The 15359-nt window shown below is 44.1% G+C and overlaps 1 protein-coding gene across 1 annotated transcript in view; it reads right to left on the reverse strand.

The window, feature by feature from the left end:
* The window catches only part of Ptges3 (prostaglandin E synthase 3), a 16943-nt gene extending 3083 nt beyond the window's left edge, over positions 1-13860 (reverse strand). The window contains exons 1-5 of the mRNA XM_029542485.1: positions 13512-13860; positions 4670-4783; positions 3994-4063; positions 3009-3107; positions 914-1003 (exon numbers count right to left, since the gene is read on the reverse strand). Of these exons, the coding sequence (XP_029398345.1) occupies positions 914-1003; positions 3009-3107; positions 3994-4063; positions 4670-4783; positions 13512-13513 (375 nt within the window). The 5' untranslated portion in view covers positions 13514-13860. The remainder of the gene's footprint in view (positions 1-913; positions 1004-3008; positions 3108-3993; positions 4064-4669; positions 4784-13511) is intronic.
* Positions 13861-15359: the final 1499 nt, after the last annotated feature.

Below are 15359 nucleotides of genomic sequence, written 5' to 3' on the forward strand. Positions count from 1 at the left end.
AGGCTGGCCTCAAACTCAGAAATCCGCCTGCCCCTGCCTCCCGAGCACTGGGATTAAAGGCGTGCGCCACCACACCTGGCAAAATAAATAAATCTTTAAAAAAAAAAAAAAAAAAAAAAAGCCAAGAGTTTCACCACTTCTAAGAGGCATGGTTTCTTGCTGGGCAGTGGTGTTGCACTCCTCGTGCCTTTAATCCCAGCACTTGGGAGGCAGAGGCAGGTGGATTTACAGAGTGAGTTCCAGGGACAACCAAGGCTATAGAGAAAAAACACTGTCTCAAAAAACCAAACAAACAAAACAACCCCACCACACCACAATGGTCCTGTTTATTTTTTTTTAAATTCTTTCTAGGGAAGTTGAAGAGATGGCTCAGTGGTTAGGATTACCAGTTGATCAACAAGAACTGTCTGTCCCATCCCCATCCCCTGACACAGGGTTTCTCTGTGTAGCCCTGGCTGTCCTGGAACAAGAGATCCACCTGGTGTACATCCAAGATAGCCAGAGCTACACAGAGAAACACTGTCTCAAAAAGAACTCTTCACTCTAAGATCATCTCTTTAGATGTTTGTCCATCACATGTAAGCCTGGTGCCTGAACAGACCAGACCCTCTAGAAACATCGTTATAAGCAGTTGTGCCCTTTCCTGACTACACAAGTTTCTGTCCAGAAACCCAAAAAGGGTGACCAAGGAGTGGTTGAGAGCACTTGTTACTCTTGCAGAAGATAGGGGTTTGATTTCTAACAACCACACAGGGGCCCTGACTCTGTCTGCTCGGGACCATGTTCCCAAGTGGTGCACAGACACATATATGCAGACAAAAACTATCCATACACATTAAAATGGAAAAAGAAAAAAGGGATTAAAAGGAATATATTATGGGAACAGGGTAGAAAATGCAATTAAAAAACTTACCTCAGAGAAACGGTCAAAATTCGACATGTCTTCATCTGAGTCGTCCTCCCAGTCTTTCCAATTATTGAAGTCCACACTGAGCCAGTTAAGCTAGAGATCAACAAAATCACCTCCATGTTATTCATAACCAGTAATGGGACATAAAATCATCTCAAAATCCACAAGAAACCAAGAGGGGTAATAAGCCCAGGAATAACTTTTAACTGTCCAACTTATTAACCTTTCATACAAAAACATTCATTGGGAAGTATTGCCCAATACCTGGAATTAATCCAATTTACAAAGGCTAACATTCAACTATTAATCTGTCTTTAGAGATGGATTATAGGTCATGCTATCAGGTTGTATCCAACCTACAGCTTTGTGCATAGTAGGCATTCTGTCAACTGAGCTACACTACCCCAGTGCCACTGTTTACAGTCTAGACAGTACCTCACTATGAAGCCTTGGCTGGCCTCAAATTCAAAGAACTACTCCTGTTTCTAACATACTCTGCCTTGTACCATCTGTGATCAGAACTCAGGCCTTTACCCTGCCAGCCTAGCCTCACTTCCTTGAATCTTTTTTTTTTTTTTTTGATTTTTTGAGACAGGGTTTCTTTATATAGCCCTGGCTGTCCTGGAACTCACTTTGTAGACCAGGCTGGCCTCGAACACAGAAATCCGCCTGCCTCTGCCTCCCGAGTGCTGGGATCCAAGGCGTGTGTCACCACTCCCGGCCAGTTCCTTGAATCTTGAATGTCACCAAACTCTGCTCCCCTACGCTAACCATGTAACTCATCAGTATGCTGGCGAATTTTTCATCTCAACACTGGTTACAGTCCTGAGAGGAGGGACCCCAACTGAGAAAAATTCCATCATAAGATCCAGATGTGAGGAGCTGGTGAGATGGCTCAGCGGGTAAGAGCATCCGACTGCTCTTCCAAAGGTGCAGAGTTCAAATCCCAGCAACCACATGGTGGCTCACAACCATCCTTAACAAGATCTGTCTGGCTCCCTCTTCTGGAATGTCTGAAGATGGCTACAGTGTACTTACATATAATAAATAAATCTTTAAATCTTAAAAAAAAAAAAAAAAAAAAAAGATAAAAGATCCAGATGTGAAGCATTTCCTTAATTAGTGATTGAAGGGCTGAGCTCATTCGGGGTGGGGGTCATCCCTGGGCTGGCGGTCCTGGGTTCTATAAGAAAAAGCGGGCTGAACAAGCCATAAGTAAGCAGCACCCTACATGGCCTATCAGCTCCTGCCTCCAAGTGCTTGCTGTGCTACGATGGACTAAGAAAATGATGTATAAGCAATATAAATAAACTCTTTCCTCCCCAAATTGTTTCAAATGGTGTTTCGCCACATTAATAGTATAACTAAGATACCCAGGCAAGCTAGTCTTGATGTCACAACCTTTCTGCCTTAGCCTCAAGTGCCGCCATACCTGATGCAAAAGCTTGTCTCTCCAATGCAAAAGATCCTTATCAACTACAGTCTGACTTTATGACATTTGATGAGAAAGCCAAGTACAGAACACCAGCTTTTTTACTATTATAAAAATGTATTTTTAGGTTTAAAAAGATTCTGCCTGCAGGCCAGAAGATCTCATTATAGATGGTTGTGAGCCACCACATGGTTGCTGGGGATTGAACTCAGGACTTCTAGAGGAGCAGACAGTGCTCTTAACCTCTTAGCCATCTCTCCAGGTCTATTTTTAAATTTTTTTTTAAAGTATAGAATAGAGCTTATTCAGGCAAGTTAAGAGATTAGCAGAGGCAGAGAAAAGCAGAGAGGAGAAAGTAGAGGCCAACCATGACTACTTGGAGAGGGGAGGGGAGGAGAGGGAGAGCAAGGGGGCAAGAGGTAAGGGAAAGAAGAAGTAAGAAAGCCCTATTTTTATTTTTTTATTTTTTATTTTTTCTCAAGACAGGGTTTCTCTGTGTAGCCCTGGCTGTCCTGGAACTCACTCTGTAGACTAGGCTGGCCTCGAACTCAGAAATCCACCTGCCTCTGCCTCCCAAATGCTGGGATTAAAAAGGCATGCACCACCACACCTGGCTTCCTACTTTTAATTCTTCAAACATTCAAACAGAAAAAAATGAAAACCTACCTTTGCCCTTTCCTTTGTTAACCTAGGCCACGACTGGCCGGATTCTCCTTTTCGCAAACAACATAAAATCGATCTGTCCGTTCTTTTATGCTTGGAATCCTACAACAAAAGCATCATCATACTACCACTTATCTCTCTGCTGTGATGATAAAAACTGCCCCCCCACCCCCACTAAGGGATAAAACTTAGGACTAGGCAAATTCTCTATAACAGAGCTGGACCTTCATAATTTGGTTGTTACCGTGCAGCTCAGTCTTGAACAAGATCCTCCACAGTTAGCCCCCTGAGTGTTAGTAGTTTTGAGGGACCCTCTACACAAAGTTTTGTCTCTTTCCTCTGAGATGGTTTTTCTACGTAGGCAAAGCTTTTCTGTTCTGCTTCTACTTCCAAAAATTTCAGCTTATAGCCACAAGCCTGGTTCGTTTTTCATTTCTTTCCAAACAAGCTTTTTAACTACTCAAAATTTCTGATATAAGATAGAAAGAATTCAAAGGTACTGTCATTTTGTCAGTGACAGAATAAAAAATGTGTAGGAAGAGAGGTTGCCAATAGTGTCTAAACTGTTAGGCTAAACAGATTTAAGATTTAATGTTTATTATTGTGGTAGTTTAAATGAAAGTGGCTCCACAGGCTCATAGAGACTGGCATTGTTGAGAAGAGTGACACTATTGGGGGGAGTGTGCCTCTTCAGGTGGGCTTTGATGTCTCTGAACCTCAAACCAGGCCTAGTCTCTTCCTGTCCCTCCAGGTCTAGAACCCTTAGCTACCTTTCTGGCACCATTATCTGACTACGTGCCATCATACTTCCCTCTGTGAATACAATGGACTGAACCTCTGAGCTGTAAACCAGCCCCAATTAAATGTTTCCCTTTATAAAAAGGGCCGTGGTCATGGCTTCCTCACAGCAGCAAAAACCCTAAGATTACTAGCAGCATGCCCAGCTTCTCAGAATTTAAATCAGAAAAAAAGCATCAATAGTACTTACATTTGGATCAATACAATGAAAAAGATCAATTTCATTTAAATGCTTAAAATTATCGCTTCCTCCAAGACAACTAAAAAAAAGTGAGACAGAGAAAGAGATTAGAAAGCCAATCAATTACATACAGTAAGCTTTGGGCAATACTGATGTAGAAAGGTGTCTGGCTGCCGGGCGGTGGTGGCGCAGGCCTTGAATCCCAGCACGAGGCAGAGAAACCCTGTCTCGAAACCCCAAAAAGATCAGACTGTAAGACGGTCTATAGTACATTTCTTTTTTTCTTTCCCCAAGACAGGGTTTCTCTGTATAGCCCTGGCTGTCCTGGAACTCACTCTGTAGACCAGGCTGGCCTCGAACTCAGAAATCTGCCTGCCTCTGCCTCCTCAGTGCTGGGATTAAAGACAAGCACCACCATGCCCGGCCTATAGTACATTTCTTAGTGATTGATAGGGAAGGGCCCAGCCCATTGTGGGTGACTCCACCCCTGGATTCTATAAGAATGGCAGCTGAGCAAGCCAGTAAGCTGCACTCCACCATGTCCTCTGTCCTGCTTCCACGTTCATGCCCTGACTTCCTTTGATGATTAACAGTGGATCCATAAGCCCAATAATCCATTTCCACCCAACATCATGATGTTTCAGAGTAATAATAGCCACCTCAAATAAGACAAAAGGCAAATTACCTGAAAGTAAGCTTGGATTTTTCAAAGTTTACATTAACATCTTTACTGTCTTCAACACAAAATTCAATGAATACATAGTCCCTTCGATCGTACCACTTTGCAGAAGCAGGCTGCCTATAAGTAGAGAAAATGATAAATTCAAGAAGGAATTCTTTGAGTATTTATAACTGCATATTTAACAAAGTAATTTATTTCTCTTCTCCATTACAAGTTTAAATTTACTTTACATTTATCTTACATTCCAAAGGCTTCAACAAAGTAATTTCAGGAAGACTTAAAACTTTCCTAATAGGGATTTTATTTTGAGAGATGAGGGAATAAGGCAGGGCTCTTAAGTAGCCCACACTGGCCTTGAATACCTGATCCTTCCTTGCCCTACCCACACAATGCCATTCATTTATCTCTCTAGTATCATTATAGGACAAAAAGTAGGCTTTGAAAACAAACCAACCAGCTGGTGGTGGCTCAAGCTTTTAATCCCAGTAATAGGAAGGCTGTGGGAACTCTTGAGTTTTGAGCCCAGCCTGGTCTCATCTACAGAATGAGTTCCAGGACAGCCAAGTCTATACAGAGAAACCCTATCTCAAAAAAAACAAAGGAAACCAAAAATAAACAGACAAAACACCACCCAACCCAGTAACACCCATGGTTAACAGGACTTGAAAGCTAAGATCTAACATTTAACACCAGTCAATCACTAGGTGATAATCCTTTAAACCATCACTACTGAAACTAAGAGACACATATTTAATTATAAAGAGAACTTAGGTACCTTCAAATAAATGTAGTATTTTACAATCCTGCTTTCAACATTAGTGACTTAGAATTAGCAGGGACATATCCCAGTGTCATGTTTGCCTAGCATATGCAGGGTCTGGGTTTTATATACTATAGCCTAGGACAAAAATATACAGCAAGGGGTTAGTCATCCCAGACTGCAGGAGACTAAGGTAATAAGAGGACTGCAATTTTAGGATGGTTCAGACTACACACCAGGCTATGGTCTCACAGAACAAGAACAAGGGCTGGAGAGATGGCTCGGTGTTAAAGAGCACTTGCTATTCTTATAGAGGATCTGGGCTTAATAACCAGCACCCACATGTCAGGTCACAACCATGTATGTTCTAGGAGATTCAAAATCAATAGACAAAGCGCGCACACGCACGCACGCGCGCGCGCACACACACACACAAACCATAGGAGGGGATCATGTGTAGCCAAGCTCTACTACTTGAGGTGGCCCCTGAGATGCACCCAGTGTTGGAAAACACCTGCAAGTTGTCTTGACTTACACTATCTTGTTAGTACCTATTGGCAGATATCTTGAGTTTTCCTTATTAACTATATTCCCTGACGGGTTTTTCTATAAAGTGCAGGTTGGTCTGTAGTAAGAGTTGCCCCTGCCGGGCAGTGGTGACACACACCTTTAATCCCAGCACTTGGGAGGCAGAGGCAGGCGGATTTCTGAGTTCGAGAGAGCCTGTCTACAAAGTGAGTTCCAGGACAGCCAGGGCTACACAGAGAAACCCTGTCTCGAAAAAAACAAAAAAAAAACAAACAAAAAAAAAAAAAAGAGTTGCCCCTGTGTCTTGAATTTAACTAACAGGTGTACATCACTTGTTCAGTTTGATTTGATTTGATATCAGATTTCAAATACCCCTTTCCCTTATAAAATTTATTATTGATATAATCAGTTGGTATTGGTTTTATAGTTTAAAACATATATAATATGCTTAAACATTTCTTTTCGTGTATATATATATATATATACACACAGGTACCCAGCAATGGGCCTGTAAAGCCACAGAACTACTTGCAGTAGTTGGCTCTTTCCTTCAGTCTTGTGGGTTCTAGAAATCAAACTCAGGTTGTTTGAATGGCAGAAAACATCAAGTTATTTTTTTCACTGCCAGCCAGCCCTCTTTTCTGCCTTGATCCCCATAGCATCTCATGTGACCCACCCAGGCCTTGAATTCAGGGATTCACCTGCTTCTGTTTGGGATTAAAGGTGTATGCCACAACCACCTGGCAAAGTTTTTATAGCCAGGAAGTGAGGTTTTTAGTGTAAGATGGATAGATTTAAGAAAATACAAACAAAAAACCCCAAACAATCCTAACTCAAACCAAAATCATCCACACAAAAAACCAAAATCATCCACACAAAAAATATCAATGAGCCAGGCAGGCACAACACACACACCTTTAATTACAGAAGGAAGCAGTTCTAGACCAGCCTGGTCTACAGAGTGAGTTCTAAGACAATTCTTTCTCTCTCTCTCTCTCTCTCTCTCTCTCTCTCTCTCTCTCTCTCTCTCTCTCTATATATATATATATATATATATATATATATATATATGCATTTAAACAAGAAGAGGGGCTGGAGATGGCCCAATGGTTGACTGCTCTTCTGAAGGTGTTGAAGGTTCTGAATCCCAGCAACCACATGGTGGCTCGCAACCATCTGTAATGAGATCTGACACCCTCTCCTTGGGAGTCTGAAGACAGCTACAGTGTACTTATTTATAATAAATAAATCTGAGAGAGAGAGAGAGAGAGGAAAAAGAATCTTTTGCTGGTGAGGTGGCTCAGCAGCTAAGTAAAGGTATTTGTCATACAAGCCTAGCAACCTGACTTCAACTCACGGAACTCACAAAAGGGTAAAACAAGGGACTCAAAGACATCATCCTTCACACAGACACACACAAACATACATATCATGTACTCTCCCAGATTAAGCTTCAGACCACAGGTACCTAGAGTTTCTAGGTTTCCCAAATTTAAATTGGAAATTCACACAAGTGATAGCAAAAATAGGCCCTACCCATAAATAATCTTGGATGTAAACTTGACTGGATTCTAAATCAACTAAAAGACATTCTGGCAATGAATTTTCTTGCTCAAATTATTTGAAATGGAAAGACATCTGCATAAAATTCTAACTACTTAATATTTTTTTAAAATTACATTTACTGATGTGTGCATATATAAAGTTCAGAGGACATCTTGTAGGAGCCTAACATGTATATTCCAAGCATTAAACTCAAGTTCTAAAGCTCAGCAGCAAGCACCTTTTAACTACTAGATACCATGTTGACTACTTTCATAGCCATATAATCTAATGATACTGGCACTCACTATATAGACTAAACTGTACTTGAACTCAGAGATCTACCGGCTTATGCTTCTGGAGTGTTGGGACTAAAGGCGTGTGCCATCACCACCAGGTTACAACTGATCTAAAAGAAGTATGTATTATAGTGACATGGTTTAACAATATAAGCTCTGCCTTTGTTGCTCACTCAACATGAGAGAGCTAAGACATGGGAACCTAAGTGGGCAGTGGTGACACAAGTTTTCAATTCGAGAACTCCGGAGGTGGAGGCAGTCTGCAGAGAAACCCTGTCTTGTGGGGTGGGGTGCAGTGAGAACTAGGAAAGAAATTTACCTTCTTTCCTTAGAGTCACATTAAGTAATCAACGTTATGGGCTGACCTGTTTCTGTCTGATCTTTTACATTGAAGTTTATATAGTTAGTACTTCAGAATGAGACTTTTATTTGGAAACAGGGCTTTTAAAGGGAAATTTAAAGTGCAATCCTAACACTTCCAATATGACTGGTGCCCTTATAAGGGGAGATGAGGCTGCAGATGAGAAGACACAGATGGTATTTCTTAATTGAAAGAGTATATCTTAGAAATATTACTTAGAAAATAAAAATAGCCAAAAGTAACTCACTTTTTAATAATGGTAAGGACTCACAGCAGTTTAGGCTGGCTCCAAATCTGCCTTACAGTAGCATCTATAATAGTATCTTTAAAAATCAAGTCCCACATGTATATTTACATTTTTTCCTCTTGGTTTTACGTGAAATAATTGGGGGAAAATAGGATTTAGGATGCTGGGGTGAAGAGATGGATTCGTATCTCAAAAACTTAAAAGTCAGGCAGTGTATACATGGCCTTTAGTCCCAGCACTCAAAGGCCAGCCTGCTGTACAGAGTGAGTTCCAGGACAGCCAGGAACTACCAAGAGAAAGCCCGTCTTGATTAAAACACCAAAACCGGGCTGGTGAGATGGCTCAGTGGGTAAGAGCACCCGACGGCTCTTCCAAAGGTGCAGAGTTCAAATCCCAGCAACCACATGGTGGCTCACAACCAACATTAACCAACCAAAACAAAAGGACTTGTGTTCAGTTCTTAGCACCTACATAAAGGTACCTTATGTAGACTGTGACTTCAGCTCTAAAGGACTAGATACTCTTATGGCCTCCTCAGAAATCCAATAAACACCCACATACACATAAAACCGTTTTTAAAAACTTGTCATCAATAGCCTTGTGTGAAAACTACTCACAAACAGGAAAAAACAAACAAACAAACAAACAAAAGGAACCAAGTGAAAAGTCTATTTCTATCAAGTATTGGGTAAGCTGGGAGGCTGAGTCTGTTCAAGGGGGGCCTATAGTGTTAAACCCCAACTAAAAGATGTTTCTGACCAAACAGTCCTAAACTAAAGGGCTCCCGTGTCAAAGGTTCTTTATATATGTAGGTGATGATGTCTCGGTGAGGTTTTTCTATACTTTCAAAAACCAACCAACCAAAACCACTTTTTTGTTTTATTAAGGTATGTATGTGTGTATGAGGGTTTTGCCTGCATAAATCAGAAGAGAGTGTTGATCCTCTTGACCTGGAATTAGGAAAGGCTGTGAGCCTCCACATTGGCACTGGAAACCATTCAAGTCTTCTTCAAGAACAGTGAAGTGCTTTAAGTTTTTTTTCAGACAGAGTCTCTCTACATAGCCCTAGCTTTCCTGGAACTCTATAGGCCAGGCTGGACTCCAACCCAAGAACGGCCTGATTCTGCCTCCCAGGCACGGGATTAAAGACTGGCATCTCCGGGCATGGTGGCGCATGCCTTTATTCCCAGTGCTCGGGAGGCAGAGGCAGGCGGATTTCTGAGTTCGAGGCCAGCCTGGTCTACAAAGTGATTTCCAGGACAGCCAGGGCTACACAGAGAAACCCTGTCTCAAAAACCAAACAAATAAACCAAAACAAAAAGCTGCTGGCATCACCACACCCAGCTTTTAAAGCACTACTTTTAAGTCTCCCAGCATTACTAACCACCACTTTACTTTTTAATTCACTTAACGTGAGACATAGTTTAGGTCAACTTTTAAGATTTGCTACAGAGCAGCCACCAAAAGCATCACATTTAAAAAAAAAAACAAACAAACAAACAAAAAAACACCTCATGTAACCATGCTATAGAAAACACATTAGAGCTTGATCTTTAAATGTTTACTGGAAGATTATACTGTGCTAGAGTTGTATAATTGGAGAGGAAAATCCCAGCTCTTCTTTGAGCCAGGAATAGTGTTTTGGGGAGTCTAAGGTAGGAGCCTTACTGCAGGTTCCAAGTTATACTGGTCTACATTCTCTGTGCAATCTACACTCCAACTAATATGATCATGTAGGATAACTGTGCTCAGGCTTCAACTTCAGGCCTTCACACACACCAGAATACATTATGTGTAGCAAACATACATAATCACATATACTGATTATGTATGTTTGCATGTAATACGTATGTACACTTGCAGTTGGCCAACAAGCCAGTGCCCTGCCCCCACAGAGTGCCAAGCTTTTATGTGGGTGTCAGATATGTGAACCCAGATCCTCATGTTTATTAGGCAGGTGCTTTCCTGGCTGTACCATTTTCCCTATCTTCTTTTCAGTGTTTTTAAAGGACTATCTTGTTAATGAGGGAGTTTTTTTTTGGGGGGGGGGTTCGAGACAGGGTTTCTCTGTGTAGCCCTTTGCCACTTTGTTTCTATGCTTTCTAGTTAAAGTCTAACTCAGCAAGAAAAAAGGGAAAATCAGTTGCCAGGTTACAGTGGTTAAGAAACCAACATTGAACAAAGGCCACCATCAGATACTCTTCTCAAACTTGAACCATATACCATATGCTTATTAAAAGTTTGGAAGGAAAGCTGAAGATTTATTTTGGGAGTTCTGCAGAGTAGAAATACAACAAACGGGCCAGCCATTGTGGAATTTAACTTTTAATTCCAGTACCTGGAAGGCAGAGGCAGTCTGATCTTGAGTTCAAGTCCACCTTGGTCTACATGAGTTCCAGGACCATACAGTGAGATTATAGCCAGGGCTATAGTAAGATCCTATCCTATCTCAAAGAAAAAGTCTGTTTACAGCAAACATTAAACTGCACACTATCAACCAGAGTTTTCCAATTTCACTTTAGAATTCTAAGTCAATAGTTAACATGTTGATGCTTACAAAATGGCATATATTGAACATTTTTATCGTTTAAGGAGTTGTTCCTGTTTATGTGTTTTTTTTTTTGCCTACATGTACATAAGAACACTGATTATATACCCAGTGTCCACAGAAGCCAGAAGAGGGTTCCTGATCCCCTGAAGTCTGGTATTGTCATCAACCACCATGTGGGGTTTGAGAATTGAACCCAGATCCTCTGGAAAAGTATGACCGCTCTTCAACCCTGTATAATGAGCATTTCAGAAAGACCACGTAATCTCTTCAAAACGTGCACAATGGTGCAAACCTAGTCCACACAGAAACCTCATCACAAAAACAAAAATAAGTAAGAGGTGTGTGCACACTATATAGACCTATCTGACCTTGATCTTAAAGTTGTTTACCACCTATAATTCCAATACTTGGGAAGTTGGGGGAGAAAGTAGGAGTTTAAGGGGATCCTCCCATGTATTGGGAGGTTAGGCCACCTTGGGCAGTTTAGATCCTTTCTCAAAAACAATCCCTTTAAAGAAGGTAATACGACAGGAATTGTACACCTTTAATCCTAGAACTCAGGGAGGCAGAGGCAGGTGTATCTCCAGCCCAAGTTCCAGGATAGCCAAAGCTACACAGTGAGAACTTGTCTCCAAACAAACAAACAAACAAACACCCACACCAATACCCCAAACAAATAAACAAAAAAACAACCAAAAGAACCCCCCCACACACACACACACAAAACCAAATCAATACAGGCTGGAAAGATGGCTCAACAGTTAAAAGCACTGGCTGCTCTTCCAGAGGACCCAGGGTTCTAACCCCAGCACCCACATGGTGATTTACAACCCTCTAGCTCCAGGTTATCCAACACTCTCTTCTGGCCTCTAGAAGTGCTGCATGCAGATACACAAACATATAGACAAAACATCCACACCCCATTGGTCTTGCTTCTGCAAGACCACCCAAGCAGGGTGGCTCACAACTGCCTCTAACTCCAGATTCAGAACTAACACCTCGGCTCTCAGCAGGCACTGTTAGTTCTTGTAATAAAACTTGGGTCCTCTGCAAGGGTAGCCAGTGCTGTTAACCACTGAGCAATCTCTCTACCTCCTAAACTGGTACTTCAGGATGAAAAGATGGTTTGGCTATGTTTATCTACTAAATTGATTATGTTTTACCTAGCAATTCATTTTCTCCTTACAGTTTGGAAAATTAAACATCAAAAAGGAAGTTTTTACATAAAACTTGTCCTAAAAAGCCAACATGACATCAGAATATAGGTCAATCACACACGAGAGCCTTTTCTTAACATGGGCTCCCTAACATCTCAAAGGTAAAATTTAAATCTGTGCTGGTGAGATGGCTAAGCAAGTGAAGGCTCTCCGTTGCTCTACCTGACAACTTAAGTTGTATCCCCACAGACCTTCCCACCTCCAGGAACACGAGGTGGAGGGTGGGGTGGGTGCACAAATGAATAAAATTGCTATAATGAAAACGCTAAAATGTAAAACCTGCTATATATCTTGGTTTTTATGTGGGACTCCTCCAAATTTCTTATTTTTCTAGCACTAGATAGTCTTCTAGGACCTGTTTTTCAGCCACAAATTGGCTCTATCCATTTAGATTTTTAACCATTCAAGCAAGCAGTTAAAACTTAAACTTGTACAATTGTTAAACTTTACTTTTTTTTTCCAACTACAATCCATCACTTTTAGTGATTCTCTCATATCTGAAAGTTTTCCAGGCTGGAAAAATAGGGGCAAAAATTCTTAGGTTAAAAGAATCTGTAACCTCCATATAAACAAATTAAGGTCTTCAGGCAAGTAAGATGGTCATTTCATGCCTGTTTCACCTTAGCATAGAAAGAGCATGACGAAATGCCACCCAAAGTTTATTGAGGAACAGAGAAAAGTGTCTCTAAGTATCTTGTGACTAGACACGTGCAGAACTATCTGCTCCATAGTAACTACTACTCGCTGCCAAGGAGGTGACCGGATTTGCTAACGTTCACCATTTTCAAGAGACCCGAGATGTGGGAACGGGAAGTTTCGTTGTGGTGACGGCATGGCCCCCTCTAGTTGCCTAGCAGTGCCTGCCGCCGAGGGCCGCGTGGTGCCCTACCGGTAGCACCGGCTTGCGGCGGCACCCACAAAAGCTCTCAGCCCGGTCCTGCCGGGTACGGGCATCAGCACCGAGCGGCAGGGCTCCAAGGCTCCGGGCGCCCTCATGGCGGAAAGCTCACACACGAGTTTAGGGCCTAAGGCTAAGTTCCCAGAGTTCCGAGAGAGCGAGGCCGCCTAGGGAAGAAAAGTGGGATTTCTGGCACGAGGAATCCGGGGGTCGGCCTGGAGGTGGAGGAAACGGACATACGGAGGGAAAATGTCCTCCAACGGTAACAGGAACAAGGATGCAGGCCCTCCCACCCCACGGCAGGACTGCCACCAGCGCGGGGAGAAAGGCGAAGGGCCGGGGGTGGGGGGAGGGCGAGGGGCCGTCTCCCGGCAGCCGGGGCTCCCGGCGCGGCCTCGCTCCGCGCCGGGACGACCTTCCGTCGGCGGGATGTCGCACTCACATGGTGAACGGGGCAGAGGGCCAGACAAACGGGTGGGCGGGCCTCGCTGGCGGCGGCTGGCGAGTCGACTCCTCTCCGGCGGCGACTCCGGCGGTGTCTGCCCGGTCGCGGCCTCTCCTCGCTCCTCTCAGGCGACGGCGGCGGCGGCGGGCTCGGCCTCGATGCCCAGAATGCACCGCGCGGAGAGCGGCTGCCTCAGCCCGGGAGAGGAGGAAAGTGTAGGAAAGGGGGCGCGAGGACGGAGAAGGAGCGTGCGTGCGCGCGAGGGGTGGTGAGGCCGGGCGGCGGCTGGTGACGCAGCAAAATGCCCGGGCCGGCCGCCGCGCGTGCGCAGTCGCCGTTTCCAGGCTCTGCGCGGTTTTCTAGAGATCTCTACGGAAGGGGCGGAGCCTCCCGGCTCCTTCGCGATCCTTCCCGCGCCCGCCCCTCCCCTCGACCCTCCGGCTGCCCGGTTCGCGCCCGTCTTCCCGGGCTCCGGTCTCGCGTTAGCCAGCCGTTGGCCGCCAACCGCCTGAGCACGCTCGCGGGCGATCTCCCCGAGAGACGCCGGGGCCGCCCCGGAAGGCCGTGGGAGGGACGCCGCGGCGTGTAGAGCAGGCCCCAAGGCGATGTGTGTGTGTGGGGGGGGGTCGTTTTGTCCTAGACGGGGTGCCGCACGCAAGCCCAGGTTGGCCTGGATGGAGTTCAGCCGCCCGAGCCCGAGATCGCAGTCCTGTGCCAAAGCCACCACGCCTGGCAACGCCGGTTTCATCCGTGGAAAAATGGCTTCGTCTTTAAAGCCTAGACCACCCCGTTGTATTTCTGATTGTCGGAATCCCGCCCGGGCTCCTTTAGCTGAGGAGCTGCCTTTGAGTTTGCCTTTAGGGGCGCGCCTTCCCCCCTCCCTCCGCTTGGAGACATTGGCGCCCTGGGGGAGGCGAGGAGGGAAGTTTCTAGACTAATTCGCTGTCTCCATGCGTGAGTTCAGATGAGGTGGTTAAGGATCTATTTGAAAATCCTTTGACTGGTTTTGTATACAATGCCCTGGGTTAAATGAGGCTAGTAGCGAAGAACAGTCCCCGTTTATCAAACACTGACGGATTAGGGCAGAGGTAGACCAATGAGCCACTCATAGGTTTTTAGAGTAATCCTGCTTCAGTCTCTTTATGTGCTGGTATTACAGGCTTTTTCTTTTGATATTGATGTCAGTGCAGACGAACTGGTGATGTTGGCTGTATAGTGCAATCCTATGGCCTGATTTTAAGAACTTGACCACTTGTCAGGGAAATGAAAATTAGTCTGGTGTAGTGTCACAGGCTTGTAATCTCAGCTGAAGGAGCTGGGACAACTTTTAGGTAGTGTGGGCAACGTCCCTGTTTCAAATTTCCATTTTTTCCCCCTGAGATTATGTAAGTATTCTGTCAACAATTACGTATGTGTACGGCGTGTGTACCAGATGCCCACACAGAGGTCAAAAAAAGGGCGTGAGATCCTTTGGAACTAAAGTTAAAGGATCATGTGAACCATGTAGGTTCTGGGAATAGAACCTGTGTCTTTAAGAGCACCCAATGTTCTTTCTGACCGCTGAACCATTAACTCCAGTTCTCTCAAAATTCGAAAAGAGCTAGGGTTCATGGCCCATGTCTTTAATCCCAACAGTGGGTTGGCGGGTAGAAGCAGGTGGGTCTCTGAGTTTGTCCAGCCTGGTATATATAAAGACACATGCCTCAAAAAATCAGACAGGGGCTGGTGAGATGGCTCCGTGGGTAAGAGCACCCGACTGCTCTTCCGAAGGTCTGGAGTTCAAATCCCAGCAACCACATGGTGGCTCACAACCATCCGTAACAAGATCTGATGCCCTCTTCTGGA

This window comes from Mus pahari, chromosome 9 (genome assembly GCF_900095145.1).
Source record: "Mus pahari chromosome 9, PAHARI_EIJ_v1.1, whole genome shotgun sequence".
Classification (NCBI taxonomy): domain Eukaryota; kingdom Metazoa; phylum Chordata; class Mammalia; order Rodentia; family Muridae; genus Mus; species Mus pahari.